The sequence below is a fragment of the Patiria miniata genome, unplaced genomic scaffold, assembly GCF_015706575.1.
Source record: "Patiria miniata isolate m_02_andy unplaced genomic scaffold, ASM1570657v1 HiC_scaffold_3, whole genome shotgun sequence".
Classification (NCBI taxonomy): Eukaryota; Metazoa; Echinodermata; class Asteroidea; order Valvatida; family Asterinidae; genus Patiria; species Patiria miniata.
In genome coordinates, this window is record NW_024037069.1 from 21,520,842 (window position 1) to 21,543,825 (window position 22,984).

A 22,984-nucleotide genomic window follows, 5' to 3' on the forward strand; every position below is an offset into this window, starting at 1 on the left:
AATATTTAAATAGTTCTGAATTCTTTGACTGTTTTGTTAGATGCCACTTGTTTGACACATGCATAAGGAGAAAGCAAATGTGCCTTTATTGTGAAAAAATTGCTCTCGATTTCTACCCAATAATTGACAAATAATTTTGTTGTCAATAATGATAATAAATGCAAGTTCAACACAAAATCTTGGACAAATCCAACCTAACTGCAAATTGACAAATATGCAGCTTTGTTTGAAATACCAATTTGATAAAAAGAAGAACTGTAACTTAAGTGCAATTTTGTTTCACATCCAAACTTTTAATGTGACCATAAAACAGGTCAACAGAGGTTTAAGGCTAAGCATTGAATTTTCTTTATATGGGTTCTGTCAATTATTCAATACGTGTGCTTTTGCACTGAACAATTACAAAACAAATCTTGGCCAAAATTCTTCACTTCTCTTTGATTTTATTGATTTTCTGCGACTTTAGGTAGAAGTAAGCTGTGGTTGGTAAGAATACTCATCTAAAACAAATAAAATGACTTGATAGGGTGATGTGAGTTAGGACTTACCATCAGTTCCAAACCAAATTGTGTTCCCATTTTAGTTTCAGACAACGGTCCGATGTACTGAACGAGAGCAGCAACTTCCTCATAGGGTGAGACGCTGTCGTTTCTATGTCTCACTTTCACCCGTGACCCTTCCTTCAGGCCTTGTGCATACGGTAAGAGGTCACTATCCTGGTAAATATTAAAGCGATCTGAGTTCACGGAAATAGCTCGCAGAAGATCCCTCTCTAGACCTGTTATTCGGCCGATTTCCAAGCTGCTGCATTGAAACTGCATGTCCCCACTGAGCGGTTCGACTACAAATCGTTTCGCATCTGCCCTCTTACTGCCTTTGACTACATCTCCATAACTCAGGCCTCCAACCATGCCAACATGCACTTCATGACCTTGAAGCAAGGAGCCTTTGAGAATTCTCTTGGAAAAAGGTGTATGACGCCAATCTAAAAGCGAGTCGCTTGTCGAGACTTGTACTTCTTTGTCCACAAGAAGAATGAAGCATGTTGGTTCGGCCAGTGTAGAGGCTCCAGGGATGGTGCCAGCAGCCCCTTTCCCAGTGGCTGATTCACTTCTGGACGGTGCAGCAGCTGAAGCTGCTGTTGTACTTCTGGCAACTCTGCTTGTATCTGTCTTGTGTGCTTGGGATGCTGACAATGATACAAAAACATTAGGAAAATGTGTAAAGGGTAAAATGTCCCTAGTAAAATAAAGGAGAAAAGTCTTCCAAAGATGATAACTCCTAAAATAACAAATGTGTCCCACTGATATTTCAGTTGATAACTTGAGTGAAAAGAACTTGAAAATTGTTATTATCACTACAACCAGAAATGTCTGAAACGTTTTTGTTCGGGAAAAAATGTCTGATACGTGAACGATTACATTACATTTTTAATCCTCTTTTACGTTATAGATTTTTCAATGATCTGAAACGTAAACCTGTTAAAACCACTCTTGTTTCAGACATTACGTAAGCCCATCCAGAAACTGGCCATGTTAAGTTTCAGACATTTCCAGGTGACTGACAGGCCATTTTTTTCAATAGGCTTACTTTGCAAATAACACACACAATTTCTGATTTGTAAGAAGACATTAAAAAAAATCTGAAACATTCACCAAATGTCTGAAATATCATCATCATTGTTGATGTTTCAGACATTTCGTCCAAAACTTTATTTTCTGAATAAAAAAGAATATTCACTGGAAGTCTTTTTATGCATCTGGTCTACACAATGGGCTGGATTTAGCCCATTCATTGGCATTATGGGGGAATCCTATAAGATAGAACTGCCCGGCTCATAAGTGACAGTCAATGAGTCAGTCAGTCAGGCTAGTCCTCTAGGACCAGCCATAATAAGGCGTATTTTTAATGATTTTTTTAGAAACTTACCTTCGGGGGCATGTGTTGTCACATCACTGACCGGTACAAACGTTGTGATTACACCATTTCTAGGAGTGTACACATGATACCCCTTGTGCATTCCATTCCACATCCGATCACCATCTTGTTTGGGCTTTAAAAAAGGCAAAGAACAACATACATGTCTTATTAATGTGTTTAAGGAAACGATGGAGTTCTTAAATGTAAAGTTTGTGTTAAAAATAAAACTGAAGTGAAATTGTTGAACAAAATCACTGGAAATTTTAAGTTTTAACTTGTTTTGACTTTTGGACCGAAAAGTCTTGATATTTTTAACCAAAATAGGTATTTATGAATGGGAATAAATCGTCGTTGTCAGCAGTGTTGTAGTCGAGACCGGATAGTCCGAGACCGAGACCAAGACCGAGACCTGAAGTTGCGAGATCGAGACCGAGACCGAGACCAGCCCCTTCAAGGCGGACCGAGACCGAGACCGAAATGGTCCGAGACCGAGACCGAGACCGCGGATAATAAATAACAATAATCTAAATAAACATCAAGACACTAATTACAGCTGAACAGTCTGTCCTTGAGATGTTGATGTTCATGGGGATGTGAAGGAAGTGATTGAAAGTTAGGAATCACTTGTACCTGCTTAATTGTGTCATGCGAGTGCTCTTCGTGTTTGCTTCATGCCATAAATTACAGCATGGGAACAGAATTTGTTATTGTCCCAATCATTAAAAAAATTGGAAGCAACCTAATTTAAAGAAGGGTAAAACCTTATTTGATGAACTCCATATATTTTTGCCAGTTTATTTTTTTTTTTTTTTACAAATATTGTTTAACTACTATAAAGTGTAAATCTGATGAAGAAACTCTAACTTAAGAGTACGATAATTTGTACTAGTTTTTGAAAAACTTGAACATGTTGAAACTTGACAAAAGTAAAAAATTAAAGGTGGATGTTTCATCTGTTATAGGAACTCGGACCCCAAACTCCACAGCCACCCCTTGGTTTCAGCAATGACCACTAACGGATATTTAAATGCAACTTTAATTTTACATTGGACCTCCTTGTAAACCTGATTCGAAAAAAAATTGGAGCAAGAAAATATTGATTTATTTCAGTCATGGAATATAGATTTGTACAAAAAAAATGAGAGATGGTGGCCGGATATGGATTGATCTGCCCCCCCCCCCACATCCCTCTTTGTGATTCTCCTTCCAACCCTGCATGTTTGTGTGTCCCCTACATGTTTGTTTCTTGTTCATCTGTCATTTACCTCTGAAGAAGGCCTGGCTAAGGCTGAAATGTAATGCCACTTTATTTTTGTTTAATGTCAATAACGTTACATATACTATAGAAGATTGATGAACCATATTTGCCTGATCTATCTTCTGTTATTCAGCCCGCCGTCATCATCGTCATTAGCCTATTTGAGAATATGGCGGACACAATAGAATGGCGCTGTCACAAACTGAATGTGGTGGGCGAGATGTACTTTTGGGATTCATGGCTCAGTGCGCACGCCTCTCTGTGTTTTGTACCGTGCCAGCGTATCGCCTGCATCGGCTACTTTGCCGGGCGATTTACTTGAATATTTTAGTGATTAACAATTACGACATATTGCCAATATATTAATAGTTTATTGTGATGGCCGTAAACAGCATATAGCGATTAATGGAACACAATTCTTCCCGACTTATGCAAATGCAATTGACATTTAGGAAGGAGACGAGGCAGGCAATTAGACTCTATTTTTGTGTTACCATGGCAGTAGCTCAATTTGTGTTTATCACAGAAGAAAAGATGAATACATGGCGAGTCAAAAAGAAAGTGACAGTATGAAAAAAAAAAAAAATGACACGCTCCATTTTGTAAAAAAATACAATTGGGATAAAGAACATGTTATTCAGTAGTAACTGTGAACATTTCACGTAATTTGCATACTCTATTCCCAAGTCGTGTCTATTTTAATAAAGGATCACAAAATTCAGCTGTACACCACTAATACCAATTTAACGGTCTACGAATTGATGAATATCCATTAATAAATATAATGAAAAAAAAAAACTTTTCCCGCCTCCACGAATAAAGGAAAAATTAAAAAGGAAAATAAAAAAATATCACCAATATTTCTAGGGAAAAAGAGTTGAATTGTTCCCCATATTCAAAATACAAAATCTGACGGTAAAAATAATGTTTCAGTCTTGATTCATAAGATTGAAATCTCAGTTGTATTTGGAATCAATGAGGATGGCTATAAAGTGCTTGTTTCAACAGATCGTCCCACAATAAAAACGAGAAATAAGAAGAGGATGAATCAAACTAGGTTTTGCTCTTCACCGACGTTTTTTAAGCACTGTATACTCAGTGTGTTACCTCCCGAGTTAAAGTTGGAAAGCTGCTATGTACATCAGATTCGAACCGGCCAACCGATCCCGTTAGCTCGGTGGTCGAGTGGTAAGACATCTGCACTAGAAAACAGGAGGTCGTGGGTTCGAGTCCCACCCGAGTGATTTTTTCCAACTTTCACTCGGGAGGTAACACACTGAGTATACAGTGCTTAAAAAACGTTGGTGAAGGGCAAAACCTAGTTTGATTTATATCACCCCGACGCAAAATTCCAACTTATAATAGTTTATGCGGTACCCGCTGCTATGTACATCAGATTCGAACCGGCCAACCGATCCCGTTAGCTCGGTGGTCGAGTGGTAAGACATCTGCACTAGAAAGCAGGAGGTCGTGGGTTCGAGTCCCACCCGAGTGATTTTTTCCAACTTTCACTCGGGAGGTAACACACTGAGTATACAGTGCTTAAAAAACGTCGGTGAAGGGCAAAACCTAGTTTGATTTATATCACCCCGACGCAAAATTCCAACTTATAAAGAAGAGGATGGTTATTGGACTATGCCTCACTCACTAGAAAAAGAAGAGAGACATGTCCATTAACATCACACTGTAGTCACATTTGCCCTAAACTGATTCTTTACTTAACCCTAAAAGGGCCGGGGCGGAATCCGCCCCCCACTTTTTGGCTGGTCTCGACTCGAGACCAGCCAAAATATCGAGACCAAAGGACACCGAGACCAAGACCAAGACCGAGACCACAGCTCCCGAGACCAAGACTGAGACCGAGACCGGCAAAAAGTGGTCTCGAGACCGAGACCGAGACCGAGACCGGTCTCGAGACCTACAACACTGGTTGTCAGTGCAACAAGGTAATATCTTGCACGAATATGCTCTGTGCAACAAGGTCGTATCTTGACGTCCATTTGTTTTGTGTGTACATCCAGGTTATTTCAAGTGTGATAGAACCTTTTGACATACTGAAACTGGCATTTCACGTACGGCCCATTTAAAGAGATACGAACTTGTTGCACGGACACAACGAAATATGTGCTTGGTCACTATTCAACACTATGTTTAAGACCGGTTGGAGTCTGTATGCTGATAATCACCTGAGCACACATTTATTTAGTTGTTTATTTAAAACCTCGCAAGCACACATTTATTTCCTTATTAACAACAACGGAAAGATTCTTTTTATCTGCATCAATTGTGTATTCACAATTCAATTTCTTTTTTCATTTGTATGAAAAATAGAGTACTGGGTTTTTCTTATAGAACCCTACGACATGCACGTTTCTCTGAGGGTGTTCTTTTGAATGTTTATCAATTATCAACAACTGTACCAAATGTTTACTAATGCCTCCGTTGGTTAACCTTTTCCTGATTACTTGACCTTTACTTTTGCTTCAAAGTCCAATTTCAGTATCAACAAAACAAGGCTTATTACGACTATTAATACGTATTCAATTGTTAGGTTGGGTCTTGTTTCTTCTGATTTCATTTTGTCTAAGTTCCTTTTCACTCTTATCTCCATGAATATTTTGGGGTTTTTTTTTTTCTTGTTCTGTTGCTTACGGTAAAAGGGACACTGCGTCCTGGAAAGCGCCAAACCGGGCTACAAAATGTGTTTTGAAGGAAATGATGTTAATCGGAAAGAACATTCAAAAGTATTTTCTTCTTTTTTTAAACATTTTTAAACATTATTCATCAAGGCCTACCATTGCACGAAGTTTCAAAGCTTTAAGAGCTTTACTCTAATAATTACGCTAATTATCCATGGCAACTTTTGCGCAAAAATGACAATTTTCGTTTTCACAAAGTAACACTCAAGTTCCATTTACCATTGCAATGCATGGCGCGCACTCTGCTCAAATTGGAGCAAAAACGTTTTCAAGAAGTGCTCTCCTTGTATGAGCACGAGCGCTGACCTGAAGTTGCACTTTCCTCGTGTTGTATACATTGAAGAGTGTTACTTAGTGAAAATGAAAATTTACAGTTTCGGAGCTTTTTCGGTTCCACAAACTATCACTCACCTTTTTTTCTCTTATTTCTTGTTGATTTAATACACAAACGGATGAAAACAGCAGATGTAATAAATTAAACTCATCAAGTGCCAACAACGAGAACCCAACTGAAAATACTCTGCCGTTTTGACGCAAAGTGTTGTTTTAGAAGGCATTCAACTTTAGATGCCATTTTCTCCGATGGCTAGTTTTTACTGGTATGCACATCGGTGTTACTTCGTGGTGTTGCTGACGAAATGTGTTACAAACCACATTTGTACATTAGTGCTGTGTGTAAAATTCTGTGACACATACAACGTGTACCGTACATTTTTGGGGATTCCATGACGCAGTGCCCCTTTTAATAGAACTAAATGCCAAAATTGAATCAACATGAATGGGACAAAAATGCACATTCGAATACATTTACGTACCATTTCCACGGTAGCATAAGGCTCAGTCTCCTTATGCGGGACAATCATATAGACAACTCTTCCCCTTCTCATGCTGTTACCAACTTGCAAATATACAGTCGTCCCCTTTTTAATATCCCCGACACTCGTCAGTTCTGATGGCTGATTGGGCAGCTCCTGTTTTGATCGCGGGACGTTCTCGTACAGATAAGAGGCTCCCTGCGACGTGGACGGTGGGACCAGTTTGCTGATTGGCACAAAGACGGCACAATCAGGATCTGTCTGGAAGTAGCGACATTTTCCATAGATCCCATCTGACGTTCCTTGGCCTCTGTAAGCATCATCCTGAAAGTATGACCACATGAAGGAGATTTTTAAAATCAGCCATGAAAGGCCTACAGTTATGACCACACAGCCACAATATTTAAATAGTTCTGAATTCTTTGACTGTTTTGTTAGATGCCACTTGTTTGACACATGCATAAGGAGAAAGCAAATGTGCCTTTATTGTGAAAAAATTGCTCTCGATTTCTACCCAATAATCGACAAATAATTTTGTTGTTAATAATGATAATAAATGCAAGTTCAACACAAAATCTTGGACAAATCCAACCTAACTGCAAATTGACAAATATGCAGCTTTGTTTGAAATACCAATTTGATAAAAAGAAGAACTGTAACTTAAGTGCAATTTTGTTTCACATCCAAACTTTTAATGTGACCATAAAACAGGTCAACAGAGGTTTAAGGCTAAGCATTGAATTTTCTTTATATGGGTTCTGTCAATTATTCATTACGTGTGCTTTTGCACTGAACAATTACCATGATTACAAAACAAATCTTGGCCAAAATTCTTCACTTCTCTTTGATTTTATTGATTTTCTGTGACTTTAGGTAGAAGTAAGCTGTGGTTGGTAAGAATACTCATCTAAAACAAATAAAATGACTTGATAGGGTGATGTGAGTTAGGACTTACCATCAGTTCCAAACCAAATTGTGTTCCCATTTTAGTTTCAGACAACGGTCCGATGTACCGAACGAGAGCAGCAACTTCCTCATAGGGTGAGACGCTGTCGTTTCTATGTCTCACTTTCACCAGCGACCCTTCCTTCAGGCCTTGTGCATACGGTAAGAGGTCACTATCCTGGTAAATATTAAAGCGATCTGAGTTCACAGAAATAGCTCGCAGAAGATCCCTCTCTAGACCTGTTATTCGGCCGATTTCCAAGCTGCTGCATTGAAACTGCATGTCCCCACTGAGCGGTTCGACTACAAATCGTTTCGCATCTGCCCTCTTACTGCCTTTGACTACATCTCCATAACTCAGGCCTCCAACCATGCCAACATGCACTTCATGACCTTGAAGCAAGGAGCCTTTGAGAATTCTCTTGGAAAAAGGTGTATGACGCCAATCTAAAAGCGAGTCGCTTGCCGAGACTTGTACTTCTTTGTCCACAAGAAGAATGAAGCATGTTGGTTCGGCCAGTGTAGAGGCTCCAGGGATGGTGCCAGCAGCCCCTTTCCCAGTGGCTGATTCACTTCTGGACGGTGCAGCAGCTGAAGCTGCTGTTGTACTTCTGGCAACTCTGCTTGTATCTGTCTTGTGTGCTTGGGATGCTGACAATGATACAAAAACATTAGGAAAATGTGTAAAGGGTAAAATGTCCCTAGTAAAATAAAGGAGAAAAGTCTTCCAAAGATGATAACTCCTAAAATAACAAATGTGTCCCACTGATATTTCAGTTGATAACTTGAGTGAAAAGAACTTGAAAATTGTTATTATCACTACAACCAGAAATGTCTGAAACGTTTTGTTCGGGAAAAAAAGTCTGATACGTGAATGATTACATTTGAGACATTTGGACACCGTCCAGACATTTTTAATCCTCTTTTACGTTACAGATTTTTCAATGATCTGAAACGTAAACCTGTTAAAACCACTCTTGTTTCAGACATTACGTAAGCCCATCCAGAAACTGGCCATGTTAAGTTTCAGACATTTCCAGGTGACTGACAGGCCATTTTTTTCAATAGGCTTACTTTGCAAATAACACACACAATTTCTGATTTGTAAGAAGACATTAAAAAAAATCTGAAACATTCACCAAATGTCTGAAATATCATCATCATTGTTGATGTTTCAGACATTTCGTCCAAAACTTTATATTCTGAATAAAAAAGAATATTCACTGGAAGTCTTTTTATGCATCTGGTCTACACAATGGGCTGGATTTAGCCCATTCATTGGCATTATGGGGGAATCCTATAAGATAGAACTGCCCGGCTCATAAGTGACAGTCAATGAGTCAGTCAGTCAGGCTAGTCCTCTAGGACCAGCCATAATAAGGCGTATTTTTAATGATTTTTTTAGAAACTTACCTTCGGGGGCATGTGTTGTCACATCACTGACCGGTACAAACGTTGTGATTACACCATTTCTAGGAGTGTACACATGATACCCCTTGTGCATTCCATTCCACATCCGATCACCATCTTGTTTGGGCTTTAAAAAGGCAAAGAACAACATACATGTCTTATTAATGTGTTTAAGGAAACGATGGAGTTCTTAAATGTAAAGTTTGTGTTAAAAATAAAACTGAAGTGAAATTGTTGAACAAAATCACTGGAAATTTTAAGTTTTAACTTGTTTGACTTTTGGACCGAAAAGTCTTGATATTTTTAACCAAAAAAGGTATTTATGAATGGGAATAAATCGTCGTTGTCAGTGCAACAAGGTAATATCTTGCATGAATATGCTCTGTGCAACAAGGTCGTATCTTGACGTCCATTTGCTTTGTGTGTACATCCAGGTTATTTTAAGTGTGATAGAACCTTTTGACATACTGAAACTGGCATTTCACGTACGGCCCATTTAAAGAGATACGAACTTGTTGCACGGACACAACGAAATATGTGCTTGGTCAGTATTCAACACTATGTTTAAGACCGGTTGGAGTCTGTATGCTGATAATCACCTGAGCACACATTTATTTAGTTGTTTATTTAAAACCTCGCAAGCACACATTTATTTCCTTATTAACAACAACGGAAAGATTCTTTTTATCTGCATCAATTGTGTATTCACAGTTCAATTTCTTTTTTCATTTGTATGAAAAATAGAGTACTGGGTTTTTCTTATAGAACCCTACAACATGCACGTTTCTCTGAGGGTGTTCTTTTGAATGTTTATCTATTATCAACAACTGTACCAAATGTTTACTAATGCCTCCGTTGGTTAACCTTTTCCTGATTACTTGACCTTTACTTTTGCTTCAAAGTTCAATTTCAGTATCAACAAACCAAGGCTTATTACGACTATTAATACGTATTCAATTGTTAGGTTGGGTCTTGTTTCTTCTGATTTCATTTTGTCTAAGTTCCTTTTCACTCTTATCTCCATGAATATTTTGGGGTTTTTTTTTTGCTTGTTCTGTTGCTTACGGTAAAAGGGACACTGCGTCCTGGAAAGCGCCAAACTGGGCTACAAAATGTGTTTTGAAGGAAATGATGTTAATCGGAAAGAACATTCAAAAGTATTTTCTTCTTTTTTTAAACATTTTTAAACATTATTCATCAAGGCCTACCATTGCACGAAGTTTCAAAGCTTTAAGAGCTTTACTCTAATAATTACGCTAATTATCCATGGCAACTTTTCGCAAAAATGACAATTTTCGTTTTCACAAAGTAACACTCAAGTTCCATTTACCATTGCAATGCATGGCGCGCACTCTGCTCAAATTGGAGCAAAAACGTTTTCAAGAAGTGCTCTCCTTGTATGAGCGCGAGCGCTGACCTGAAGTTGCACTTTCCTCGTGTTGTATACATTGAAGAGTGTTACTTAGTGAAAATGAAAATTACAGTTTTGGAGCTTTTTCGGTTCCACAAACTATCACTCACCTTTTTTTCTCTTATTTCTTGTTGATTTAATATACAAACGGATGAAAAACAGCAGATTTAATAAATTCAACTCATCAAGTGTCAACAACGAGAACCCAACTGAAAATACTCTGCCGTTTTGACGCAAAGTGTTGTTTTAGAAGGCATTCAACTTTAGAAGCCATTTTCTCCGATGGCTAGTTTTTACTGGTATGCACATCGTTGTTACTTCGTGGTGTTGCTGACGAAATGTGTTACAAACCACATTTGTTCATTAGTGCTGTGTGTAAAATTCTGTGACACATACAACGTGTACCGTACATTTTTGGGGATTCCATGACGCAGTGCCCCTTTTAATAGAACTAAATGCCAAAATTGAATCAACATGAATGGGACAAAAATGCACATTCGTATACATTTACGTACCATTTCCACGACAGCATGAGGCTCAGTCTCCTTATGCGGGACAATCATATAGACAACTCTTCCCCTTCTCATGCCATTACCAACTTGCAAGTATACAGTCGTCCCCTTTTTAATATCCCCGACACTCGTCAGTTCTGATGGCTGATTGGGCAGCTCCTGTTTTGATAATGAGACGTTCTTGTACAGATAAGAGGCTCCCTGCGACGTGGACGGTGGGACCAGTTTGCTGATTGGCACAAAGACGGCACAATCAGGATCTGTCTGGAAGTAACGGCACTTTCCAAGGACCCCATCTGACGTTCCTTGGCCTCTGTAAGCATCATCCTGAAAGTATGAACAAATGGAAAAGATTGTTTAAATCACCCAGAAATTGTCTAAAAAGTTTTTGACTGTTTTGTTGTCAGATATTTGACATAGAGGTAAAAGGAAAACGTGCCTTATTGGGTTAAAATGGCTCTCTGTTGATCACAGCTCCAACACAACAATCCATTTGTTATCAATTTAGTATAAATGTGAGTGAAACATGAAGTTTTGGAAATAACGTATACACTAACCGTAAATGGAAAAATTATGCAGACTTGTGTGAAATCTCCATTTGTAAAAAAAACCATAACTTAAGTACAATATTGTTTCACATTTCAACTTTTAATGTGACCATAACACGTCAACAGAGGTGCATGCAAAGCATTGGATTTCCTTCATCTGGGTTTTATCAATTATGTGCACATGATCATCAGTAATTGCACAAAGTTTTATACAAAAAAACTTGGCTATGTTGGCCACAACGCTTCAATTCTCTTTGAACTCAAGAGTTGTGATTTCATTGACTTTCTGTGACTTCAGGTAAAAGTAAGCAATGGTTGGAAAAATACTGACATTTAACACACAAAAAATGACTTATGCAATTGTGTGTATGGACTTACCATCAGTTCCAAACCAAATTGTGTTCCCATTTCCGTTTCAGACAATGGCCCGATGTACTGAACGAGGGCAGCAACTTCCTCATATGGTGAGGTGCTGTGGTTTCTATGTCTCACTTTCACCAGTGACCCTTCCTTCAGGCCTAGTGCATACGGTAAGAGGTTCATATCCTGGTAAATATTAAAGCGATCTGAGTTTGTGGCAATAGTCCGCAGAAGATCCCTCTCTGGAACTGTGATTCGGCCAATTTCCCAGCTGCTGCATTGAAACTGCATGTCTCCACTCAGCGGTTTGACTACAAATTGTTTCGTATCTGCCCTGTTACTGCCTTTGACTACGTCTCCGTAACTTTGGCCTCCAACTGGTGGCACCTCGTAACCTTGAAGCAAGGAGCCTTTGAGAATTCTCTTGGAAGAAAGTGCATGACGCTGATTTAAAAGCGAGTCGCTTGCCGAGCCTTGTACTTCTTTGTCCACAAGAAGAATGAAGCATACTGGTTCAGCCATTGTAGAGGCTTCAGAGATGGTGGTAGAAGTGGTAAACAGACGAGGATGGCTTGGTTGTTAGTGTTGAGGCAACGTTTCCTGTGACTCCTCGAGTGGCTACGGCTGTTGAGCCAGTGGCTCTAGCATATCTCTGCTAATGCCTGGCCCAGTAGCTGAAGACCCTTTTCCAGGCATCGGATATCCACCTGCCTTGCCACTCCGACTAGAATGCGCAGCAGCTAAAGCTGCTGCTGTGATTCTGGTAACTCTGCCTGTTGCTGTTATGCTTGTTGCTGCAGTATTTCTGCCAGGATTCATTACATTTCTGCTGTCAAGTGCTGCCGCTGTTGCGAGCTGCCATGTTGCGAGCAGCGTACATGGTGTACATTTGTATGTAATGCAACTTTCATCTGCAGGAGAAAAAAAAGAAGAAAAAAAGATGACTTGATTTTCATTAATTAAAACCTACAGCAGTGTTGGCCTTTAATGTGTAAAAGCAAAATGGCTGATACATGGGGATTCTTAATAATGTTTTTACAGCATTAAGTCCCAGTTTATTTCAATTAATATTCTTTCTGTTTCATAAAGACTAACAAATTTGATTTTTTCATTACTTGTCCCACAGCAAGGTCTTTGTCATGTCAAAACAATGACAGACATCTAAATAACGAAAACTTCAGTGTTGACTCTTTTGCTACTGAATTTAATTTCCCGATTTTTTCACGTTTGTACGTAATAAATCGCTGGAAATTCCGTCGTGTGTCGATCTGGACGCCGCCATCTTTAAATGTCTCTCTGTAAACAATCTGCTCAAAATAACCTGCAGCAGACCCCTTTGGCGGGACAAAGAGCCGTTGGCAGCAGCTCAAACTAGGGTCAGAGGTTATCATATAAATTATGTAGATAAGGCACACGTCATGGGGATACCCGACTTGCTGTACGACATGTACAGTTTTTGTGAGCTGCTGTTAGTGGCTCGCCATAGCGAAAGAGTTAAATCATTTCATTTAGTCATTTGAAATTTTCTACATTTCAAAATGGCAGTGTATATTTAACTGTGAACAAGTTCCTGAATATATTTTTCTTTCTACCCACCGGCACTGCACTAAACGTGCGTGTTTAATGTTTTTAGGACTTGAAAATTTGTACCATGACGAATCTTGGACTGGTTCCATGCATGTCATTGCGACTTTGTATTCAGAAGAAAGAAATCAGTCCTTTTACAATTTCTGACTTTACGTCAACAAAAAATGCAATTAATTCTGGAATTTATTGTACGAATGAACTTAAAACAATAAAGAAAGAAAACTCGCACTTAAGGAAAAACATAAAAATGTTATAAACTGCCGTGTCTAGAACTCACAGTCCAATGCCTTAACCATCTAGCAACACACTTTTATACACATTCACTCTGCCTAAGGTTTATTTCTTATCTTATAATGCATACTGTTATATTGTGCATACATGTGCAGAGCATACTTCTAGAATTAGAAGGCACCCCATGTACCTTCTAGACTACTCGAAATCAAGTCGTTGCACACTGTCATGTTTTGTCCGAAGAGGCCCCCAATATTTACCAGCACGGTGTTCCCTAGCGCCGTGTATCGTATTTACACATCCGGTATCCATTCCACAGGTATTTTTCGATGATTTTAATTTATGCGCCAAGCGAAATGCATTTATATGCATTACGTTTCCACAAAGAGGGCCAATGATAATCCTGCAGTATAGCTGGGGAACCAACCATTATTAGAGTGGGGATACAGTTCACAGCATGCTTGACCAATGCACACTCCTTTTTCCCCCTCTAAAACATTTACATTGACATACATGATGTAGCGATTGTCACATATTATCAGCGCAGGATAATGTAATAAGTTGGTTAACCGCTCGTGCAAAAAAGGTTGTTGTTGTGCTAGCTTGGAGCTGAACGGTTGTGCGCTGCGAAACTTCAAAAAAGGACTCGAGCCCTAATCTCCCTTGACGGACAGCTACTCTGCTTGAATTAAGGTGAGTCAGTGTGCAAATAATCAGCAGTTATTGTTATAATGTGATTGACCTAATAATGATTTGTTGAGGATCAAAAGTTAAAAACTGAAGCACCGAGGGTCACATTTCTTTCGTCCACGTCAACGTGTTGTTCAGTCTGTCATTGTGTTACAGTACTCTGTCGGCAAACTCCTAGGAATATTACATTCGTCATTCAGAGCCCATTAGTCAAACGCTACATTGGTGGCAGCGGTTTGTTCCATCCCTTAATATATTCCGTGTTAAGTCAGTTTACGCCGACAGGTATGGCCAATAACAGCCTAGTTCCCACCCCTATGACACCCGCTTCCCCGTCCACGTCACCAGGCTTCGATGCCACATCCCCCTGGTTTCACACGCTACAGCCACTTTCGCCCACCCTTGCGGAGGCGTCCTTTCACTGCGTAGTCGATGTGCCTGGTGAGTTGGGGAATGTGCCTGGTGAGTTGGGGCAGCGCCAGCAGCAAGCCTCGTTGCGGCCCGTTTGTCGACACTGTTGCATGGCAGGGAAGCTCTACACAGACACTGTGAAATGCAGCAACAATTGCCGTAGATCGGTGCACTGACCGGGGAAGCGATAGCTACGCCACAGGGCGAGGAAAACATGGCCCAGCTTCAAATGTCGGCAACGGGACACCAGAAGTCGCCGACGTCGACACTTCCAGCATAACAAATACCATGCATCAGTACACCCAACAAGGCACTGTCCAAGACACCGACCACTTCAACCATCGGCAGCGGGGCACCAGAAGATTGATCCAAAGTTGTCAATGGTAGAACAGCAACAGACACTGTATATCGGTGCACCGACCAGTGTACAGATGGCGGCACATGGTGCAGAAAACGTGGAGCGGTTTCAACCCTCGGCACCGGGGCACATCCAAAGTGGTCAATGGTACTTCAGCAACAGACACAGGGTGCGGGAAATGCTTCAACTGTTGGCAGCAGGGCACCTGGAGATTGATCCAAAGTGGTCAATGGCAGTACAGCGGTGCACCAGCCGGGGTACCGATGGTAGTGCATGGTGCGGGACCGTCGGCACCGGGGCACTGGGAAATTGATCCAAAGTGGTCAAATGAAGTACAGCAACAGACGCAGGGTGCGGGAAACGTGAGGCGGCTTCAACTGTCGGCACTGGGGCACCAGGAGATTGATCCAAAGTGGTCAATGGCGGTACAACATATGCCGTATATCGGTGCAGCAACCGGAGCACCGATGGCAAAGCAGTGTGCGGGAAACACAGAGCGGCTTTAACCGTCGGCACCGGGGCACAAGATGATTGATTCAAAGTGGTCAATGGCAGTACAGCAACATAGGCCATATCAGTGCACCGACCCGGGCACTGATGGCAATGCAGGGTGCGGGCAACATGAGACGGCTACAATCGTCGGGACGCAAGAAGACTTCACCAAAGTGGTTAATGACAACACAGCAACAGATGCCGTATATTAGTGCACCCACCGGGGCACCGATGGCTTCGCAGGGTGTGGAAAAACAAAGTGGCTCCAACAGTCCGCACCGGGGCACAAGGAGATTGATCCAAACTTGTTAATGGCAGTACAGCAACAGACGCCGTAAATCGGTGCACCGACCGGGGCACCGATGGCCACGATGGGTTCAGGAAACACAGTCTATATACAACCATCGGTACCGGGGCACTGGGAGCATTTGCCAGAGTCCTTTACAGCACAACAGATGCAGTATACCAGTGCACCCATGGCCACGCATGGTGCAGGACTTGTGCTCAAAGTAAACAAATATGGACAGCTCAGAATCCGGACGCATCCCTTGGTGCACCAGTGCTCGGTGCACCGACTGCCACTGCATGGAGAGCCGGCATACCGGTTGGTTTACCAGTCGGTGCACCGGCGAACTTGCCTCCGAACACCACCTACAAGAACTGTGGACTCCCTGCGCCAACCCTCCATGCATCCAATCAGGCAACTCTGCAGCAAAGATTTGTACGAGAGTGACCAGTCATGCGCCCAGATCGCTACGACGAGAAACGTCTTGGTCGGCATACCGGAGGCACTTTAAGATGTGTGCAAACATTAATAAATGGGAAGAACGAGAGAGGACAGAGTTTCTGGCCGTCTCCCTCAAAGGTGCAGCTCAAAAAGTGCTCCAGGGCATGCCAAGGGACGGAACCACATACCAAAGCCTGGTTGATGGTTTAAAAGCGAGATTTGAGCCGGATGGACGTAAACAGTTCCACAGAATTCAGCTGAAGAATAGGCGTCAGAAAAGCAGAGAGTCCCTTTCAGAGCTAGCTCAGGATGTCCATCTGCTGGTGGACAAGAAATTCAGTGAACTTCCAGCTGCCGAGCAGACAACAATGGCGAGGGACTTTTTCTTGGATGCACTTACAGACAGCGAAACACGCATGTGAATCCTACAAATGCGACAAGGCTGTCTGGAAGAAGCGGTAACCGCTGCTATTGAGTTTCAGGCCATCATGACCGCAGAAAAGGAAAAAAGAACCATATGGGTCAGAGTTGTTGAAGGCGATGTGGAAAGCGCCATGGCGGCAAAGATGAACCCAGTTCCTGGTAACAAAATCGCAAAATTAGAAAACCAACTGGAACCAATAGTGCAACACATCCAGGTCCTATTAAACACAACAGAGTTGTTCAATCAAAGACAGAAGAGGATTTTCAAGTGCGGAGACTTGGGCCACACCAAACCAAAATGCTGCAAATAGATAGGCTCCCGGCAAGTCTCCGGGACATGCTGCAGCGTGGCTCAATTGAGAGAACTAGTGAATTCTTGTTATTACGGACTACTTTACAAAATGGACAGAAGAGATTGGGACCTCCACATACCCCTGGTAATGATGGCTTATATTGCTTCACAACACGGCAGCACTGGCAAAACTCCAAATCTCCATGATGCCCATGAGAGGGCAAGGGTGCATCTGCACAAAGCTGCCAGCATCAAAAACGAAATTATGACACACCAACAGAAGCAGCTTACTCCTGGGACCACCGTGATGCTGGCTGTAGAGGCCAGAACTGTTGGACTGTCCCCTAAACTCCAATCGAGATGGGATGGGCCCTACATTGTGACTGAATGCATCAATGACGTAAATGTACGTATCCAGAAAGCAAGGGCGGATCCAGAACACAATTTTGGGAGGGGCCAAAAAAAAATTTGGTCCCCCAAAAAAGTGGGTCAAAAAATTACGGCGTGGGGTTCGGGGCCCGCTTAAGGGCCCCGAAAAATTGTTGGATTCTAGATGCTCTGTGGTGCGATCTGAGGCAATTTCTGACCACTTTAACCAATGTTTTTTTGAGGAAAAGATGGTTGTGTACTCATTGCCTGCCTTTATTGCGATGTCACATAAAAAAAAAAAAAAATTGGTTTCGTTTTGGGGGGGGCCATGGCCCCCTTTGGCCCCCCCCCCTGGATCCGCCCTTGCCAGAAAGGACCACAGCACAAACAAAAGATTGTACACATAGACTGCCTGAAGAGATTTGGAGGAGAGTATGACAAGTCGTGGTGGGAAGGCAGGCTAACTTGTGGAAACAGTGGCCCCAAAGGAGTTCAGAGCCCAGTCAACACGTCTGCTACTAAAGAGCATCTGCAGTCAGGGAACTCATTTGGATCCGGTACAGGGACACCAAAACAGCCAAGCTGTACAGAAAAGAGCGGCAGCAAAGAGATCCTAGTCAACACGTCTGCTACTGAAGAGCATCTGCAGCAAGGGAGCTCAGAGGGATACAGTGCAGGAACACCAAAACAGCCAAGCTGTACAGAAAAGAGCGGCAGCAAAGGCACCAACAGTGAAGAAGCTTAACAGTCGCAGGCCAAGAAATTAGCTGGGAACAAGCAGGAGCAGCGCGAAGTCAAACAGCCTGATAAAAGCCTGGGTGCCACTTGGCAGCCAGAATGCCCGAGCCGGAGGAAGCGGATGCCACCAAAATGCTACGGGGAGTGGGTCAACCAAAACCATAAACGAGCCCATTAACCATAAACAAATTACTTATTGTCCCATTCTTTTTGGTCTTATCATCCTGCAGATGCCAAAAAGACACCACTCGCGCCAAAGGTCGTCCAGAGACAGGTCACTGAGGAGGCCTCAAGCCCAACATCAGACCTCCAGTGCACAGAATGCAGTCAGACCTTCAGAGCATATTCAGCCCTCAACCGTCACGTGTTGGAGCAACATGGCATAAAAACCAGATACGAGTGTCCATTCTGCAATGGTAGTAGCTATTCCCAACGGAGTGACTTAGGAAGACACTTGAAGACGCACCATGCAACACAAATGCAGGAAGAAATGACCCACAACAAACAGCGAGACCTATAAACCCCGGAATGAGCTGGTGTGACCAACGAAGTGCCCAAAACCCCAGAGATCCTGAAAACGTCTCCAACGATGGACCTGCATCCGACAGCCGACGAGATGCACTTGGGAGTTACGTCACCAAGCAAGTCAAGCCACGTTACACGGGTAACAACCTTACGCCAGGTCACCACGGAGACCGTCTCGGAAGGGCCGGCTGATTCCTGGGAAGTCCGTCAGATTGTAGAAATGTTCAACGAAGGCAGCCTTGTAATGAAGACCACTACTGAATATGTCCTGGGAGAGTGATGCCTGTGGAGACCTTAGCTTTTCTACATGTTGTTTGTTTCTTTTAACTGAATGCAGGACGCATTCTTTTTGAAATAGAAAGGGGTGATGTAGCGATTATCACATGTGGCCCTGTCCGTCCGGAAAGTAGGGCCGGGCGCGCATGCGCAGATTAGCAGCGCAGGATAATGTAATATTAAAGTTGGTTAACTGCGCGCCCGAAAAAGGTGGTTGTTGTGCTAGCTTGGAGCTGAAGGGTTGTGCACTGTGAAACTTCCAAAAAAGACTCGAGCCCGAATCTGCCTTTACGAACAGCTACTCTGCTTGAATTAAGGTGAATCAGTGTGTAAATAATCAGCAATTAATTTGTTGAGGATTAAAAGTTAAGAACTGAGGCACTGTCTCCTGGTCACATTTCTTTCGTCCACGTCAACGTGTTGTTTAGTCTGTCATTGTGTTATAGTACTCTGTCAGCAAACTCCTAGGAATATCACATTCGTCATTTAGAACCCATTGGTCAAACGCTACAATACCATAAGTTTAGCAAAAGCTTCAATTTTTTGCACAAGGTTTTTGGTGGGCTGGACTCGCTAACTTCATGCACGGAGCTGTAAAAAACATAACGAAAAAATGACGTCATCGCCATCATTCATGACGTAATTGACGTCATCATCGCTAGATCGAGTGACCGTTGCACAATCTAGCGACATCGCTAGATATAGGGCAGGTCCCGGACCTGGTTACTCAGACTAATTCGCAATAGTGTTTTTGCAATACCGTAATGATTGCAATTTATAATCGTACCACAGCTGCCTTATAGGCCTGCGTGAAACGTCATGCTTCTGCCATGTTGAATGCAATTCATTTTCGTGCAGCAAAAGCGCGGCAGAATTTTAGACTGGTGTCAAACGACGAATTGAAATCACAGAACAGTCGCATTTAATTACCAGGCAAAATGGCAGAGACAGGAAGACTTAACTTTACGACTTTTAACTTTTAACACTATCAAAGCTGCGCCGGAAAGAGGAGACTCATGCTGCAGACATTCTTCATACACAGTTTATTTAGGAGATCAGTCACATTGTGTATTCTTCTTTCACTTCTTTTATCCCTTTCTCGACTCTCTATACTGTCAAACATGTTTACACCATGCATGTCATATGCTTTTTGCTGTCTCACGGCCATTTTGGATTGTTTCTGTGTTGTCCATTTCGTCAACGACACCACGAACTGACACCCTGTGGTCAGACTTGCAGAAATACAAATCGGAGAAAAACGCTTTAAAGGTTTGACAAGAATTTACTCAGTAAAATAATCCATCTATCTTAGAGGTTTTAGTATCACTTAACGTGAAAATGCTTTAACTACTCAATTATAAATGTTAAATGGTGAAAATATGCTTAGTTAATTAGCAATTAGATGATTAACATGGGTGTCAGTTCGTGAAAACGAAAATTTATGTGTTTTGGGAGAGTGCGCCCATGCAATAGCGTTAGAGTGTCAGTTCGTGAAAACGACAATTGACGTGCTTTTGGAGAGTGCGCGCACGCATGCGCAGTGTGTGCGCGCACTCTCCAAAAACACGTCAATTTTCGTTTTCACGAACTGACACTCTCTAACGCTATTGCATGCGCACACTCTCCGAAAACACGCAAATTTTGGTTTTCACGAACTGACACCCTGTGCAGAGTCACTTCGTGGTAACAAAAAACACAAGAATTGACCAATTTCTTGAAAATTCATTATTAAAATTTGCTTATTTTAGATGATTTTAGCAATTTTCACTTCGCCATGTTAAAGGGAATATACATCATTTGCTTTTGCTGTAATTTTCAGAAATGGATGGAATTAGGGGGCTGGTAATATATAGCAAATATAGTTACACTGACTTTTTTGAGGTTTTGGGTTCAAAAATGCTATAAAAACCAAGAAAAACAATCATTTTCCTGTAGTCTGGTTCCCTGACTCCATTGAAGAAGAAACAGAGCAGTTTACATACATTGGGGAATTGTAAGATCAGGGAACCAGTCTAGCTGGCTTGTACCCGTTCATAGTGTGTGTAATCGATTGCAAACAAGTGCGATGGTCAATTGGGGCCAGTATTTGAAAAAAAGCCAGTTTTTTCCAACGCTGATCGGCCGATCAGCGTTGGAAATTGATACAAAAATAGCACTTTTCTTGAAAATGACAGTATACCAGGTGCCATGATTTTACAGGATGCTTTACACTGTCATTCACTAACAGTCCAGCAAGGTATTTTAAAATGATTTGGTAGTTTTATTTTTTGATGTTTGCAAATGTTGTATTTTCCCTTTAAACTTCAAGATACAATCTGCTAAAAAAGAAAATTTGAATTTTTAATTTTTTTTGTACACATGTGATGCAGAGGTAGCCCCATAAATGTGGCCTATTTACTGGACTGCCTCCGTAAACATAGGCCACACATCCACATGTACAAAAATCGTGTCGACTTTGCCAAATTTTGATTTTCACACTTAGGCTTAGTTTGTAGGGTTTTTTTGCTTTAGAAGCATACTCACCCTCTTTATAGGCTAATCAGAAAGTGCTGCCATTTTCAGATGTATATTTTTCGTGAAATTTCCAGATTCATTTTTACACGTTTGCGTATCAAAATTTCAACATGAAATTTCACAAAAATTAGACATCTGAAAAAGGCAGCACTTTCTGATTAGCCTATAAAGAGGGTGAGTATGCTTCTAAAGCAAAAAAAACCTACAAACTAAGCCTAAATGTGAAAATCAAAATTTGGCAAAGTCGACACGATTTTTGTACATGTGGATGTGTGGCCTATGTTTACAGAGGCAGTCCAGTAAATAGGCCACATTTATGGGGCTAATGCAGAGGGTGTCAGTTCGTGGTGTCGGTGACAATTTGTTTGGAAATGTTTCCTCATCTGTGACAACGCATGCGCATTCCAAAATCGCCTAGCCCAGGTTGGAATTCATTTGATTCGACGCGGCAAGGGCATGTTTGACACCATGCTGTGTAACTGCCGTGTAGCACGACAGATAACCTGTCGTGCTACACGGCAGAGTCAAACTTAATAAGAAAAGTTGGGTGTCAAACATCGTGCTAGGCCTACTGCCGTATTTAATAGAAAGCTTTATCAGTATTTAATTGAGTTTTACACAGCAGAAGCAGGACGTTTGATACAGGCCTTATAACGATAGCCACTACGAAAAAATAAAGCCCTACCTTCAACCTTCTTTTTTGAGGGGAGGGAGTACGAACCATGGAGGAATAAGAACAAACGAAGTACCGGTACAATCATAACAACATTATAAATGAGAACATGCCATGGTGAATACAAATTTACAATAAAAACAAATTGACAAGTGTGACTAGTTTTAATTTGTGGGGTATTTTTTCATTACTGACTATTGTTATCGATTTAAAACTCCTCTTAAACTTCCATGCTGATGGATAGAAATTATTAAAATCTATATGTCTCACAAGGTTCATGACTCAAAATATTTGTTTTGCAGAAACTCACCTGATGAATCTTGTAAGGTTGCCTGGACTCCACAAGTACAAGGGGAATACCCTGATGTAATGCATTTAATACAACAGAGGGCGTTATTCGGATTATGTGTATGGGCATGCCAGCACTCAGTCGAAGTTGAACTTTGGCTTGTACCACCAGATAAGTCACGGCAATTAGCGGCATCCCGTTCAAAACGTCTGGTATTCAACTACAATCCCCAGCAAACTCTGCTTTTATTAAATCTTGAACTCAGGAAAATCCTGACAAAAGTCTTGAACTCAAGGAAAATGCTGACAAATCATTCTCCCAATCTGGGAAATTCATTGAGCTGGAAAAACACAAATAAATAAAGAAAAACAAACAAATGTTATACTTTTTTTCGGGTATATTTTTTTCCAATGAAGTATCTACACGACTTTAATAACAATTTCAGATTATTATTATAATAGTTAATTATTTCTCGCAATCAATTATTTTGTTAAATTAGTATTAAATTAAT

At 41.4% G+C, this 22,984-nt stretch overlaps 2 protein-coding genes across 14 annotated transcripts in view; both read right to left on the reverse strand.

Moving 5' to 3' along the window:
* The window catches only part of LOC119737423, a 49,922-nt gene extending 48,978 nt beyond the window's left edge, over nt 1–944 (reverse strand). For all 13 annotated transcript variants that reach the window (XM_038211776.1, XM_038211773.1, XM_038211769.1 and 10 more), the window contains exon 1: nt 549–944. In XM_038211776.1, the coding sequence (XP_038067704.1) occupies nt 549–911 (363 nt within the window). In that variant the 5' untranslated portion in view covers nt 912–944. The remainder of the gene's footprint in view (nt 1–548) is intronic.
* On the reverse strand, nt 925–22,747 carry LOC119736554 (ubiquitin carboxyl-terminal hydrolase CYLD-like). The gene is made up of 9 exons (XM_038210568.1): nt 22,495–22,747; nt 11,897–12,789; nt 10,974–11,297; nt 9,051–9,174; nt 7,648–8,288; nt 6,693–7,016; nt 1,930–2,053; nt 1,001–1,189; nt 925–959 (listed from the first exon to the last, which is right to left on the reverse strand). The coding sequence occupies exons 2-9, from the start codon at nt 12,398–12,400 to the stop codon at nt 925–927; spliced, it is 2,265 nt and encodes a 754-aa protein (XP_038066496.1). The 5' UTR covers nt 12,401–12,789; nt 22,495–22,747.
* Nucleotides 22,748–22,984: the final 237 nt, after the last annotated feature.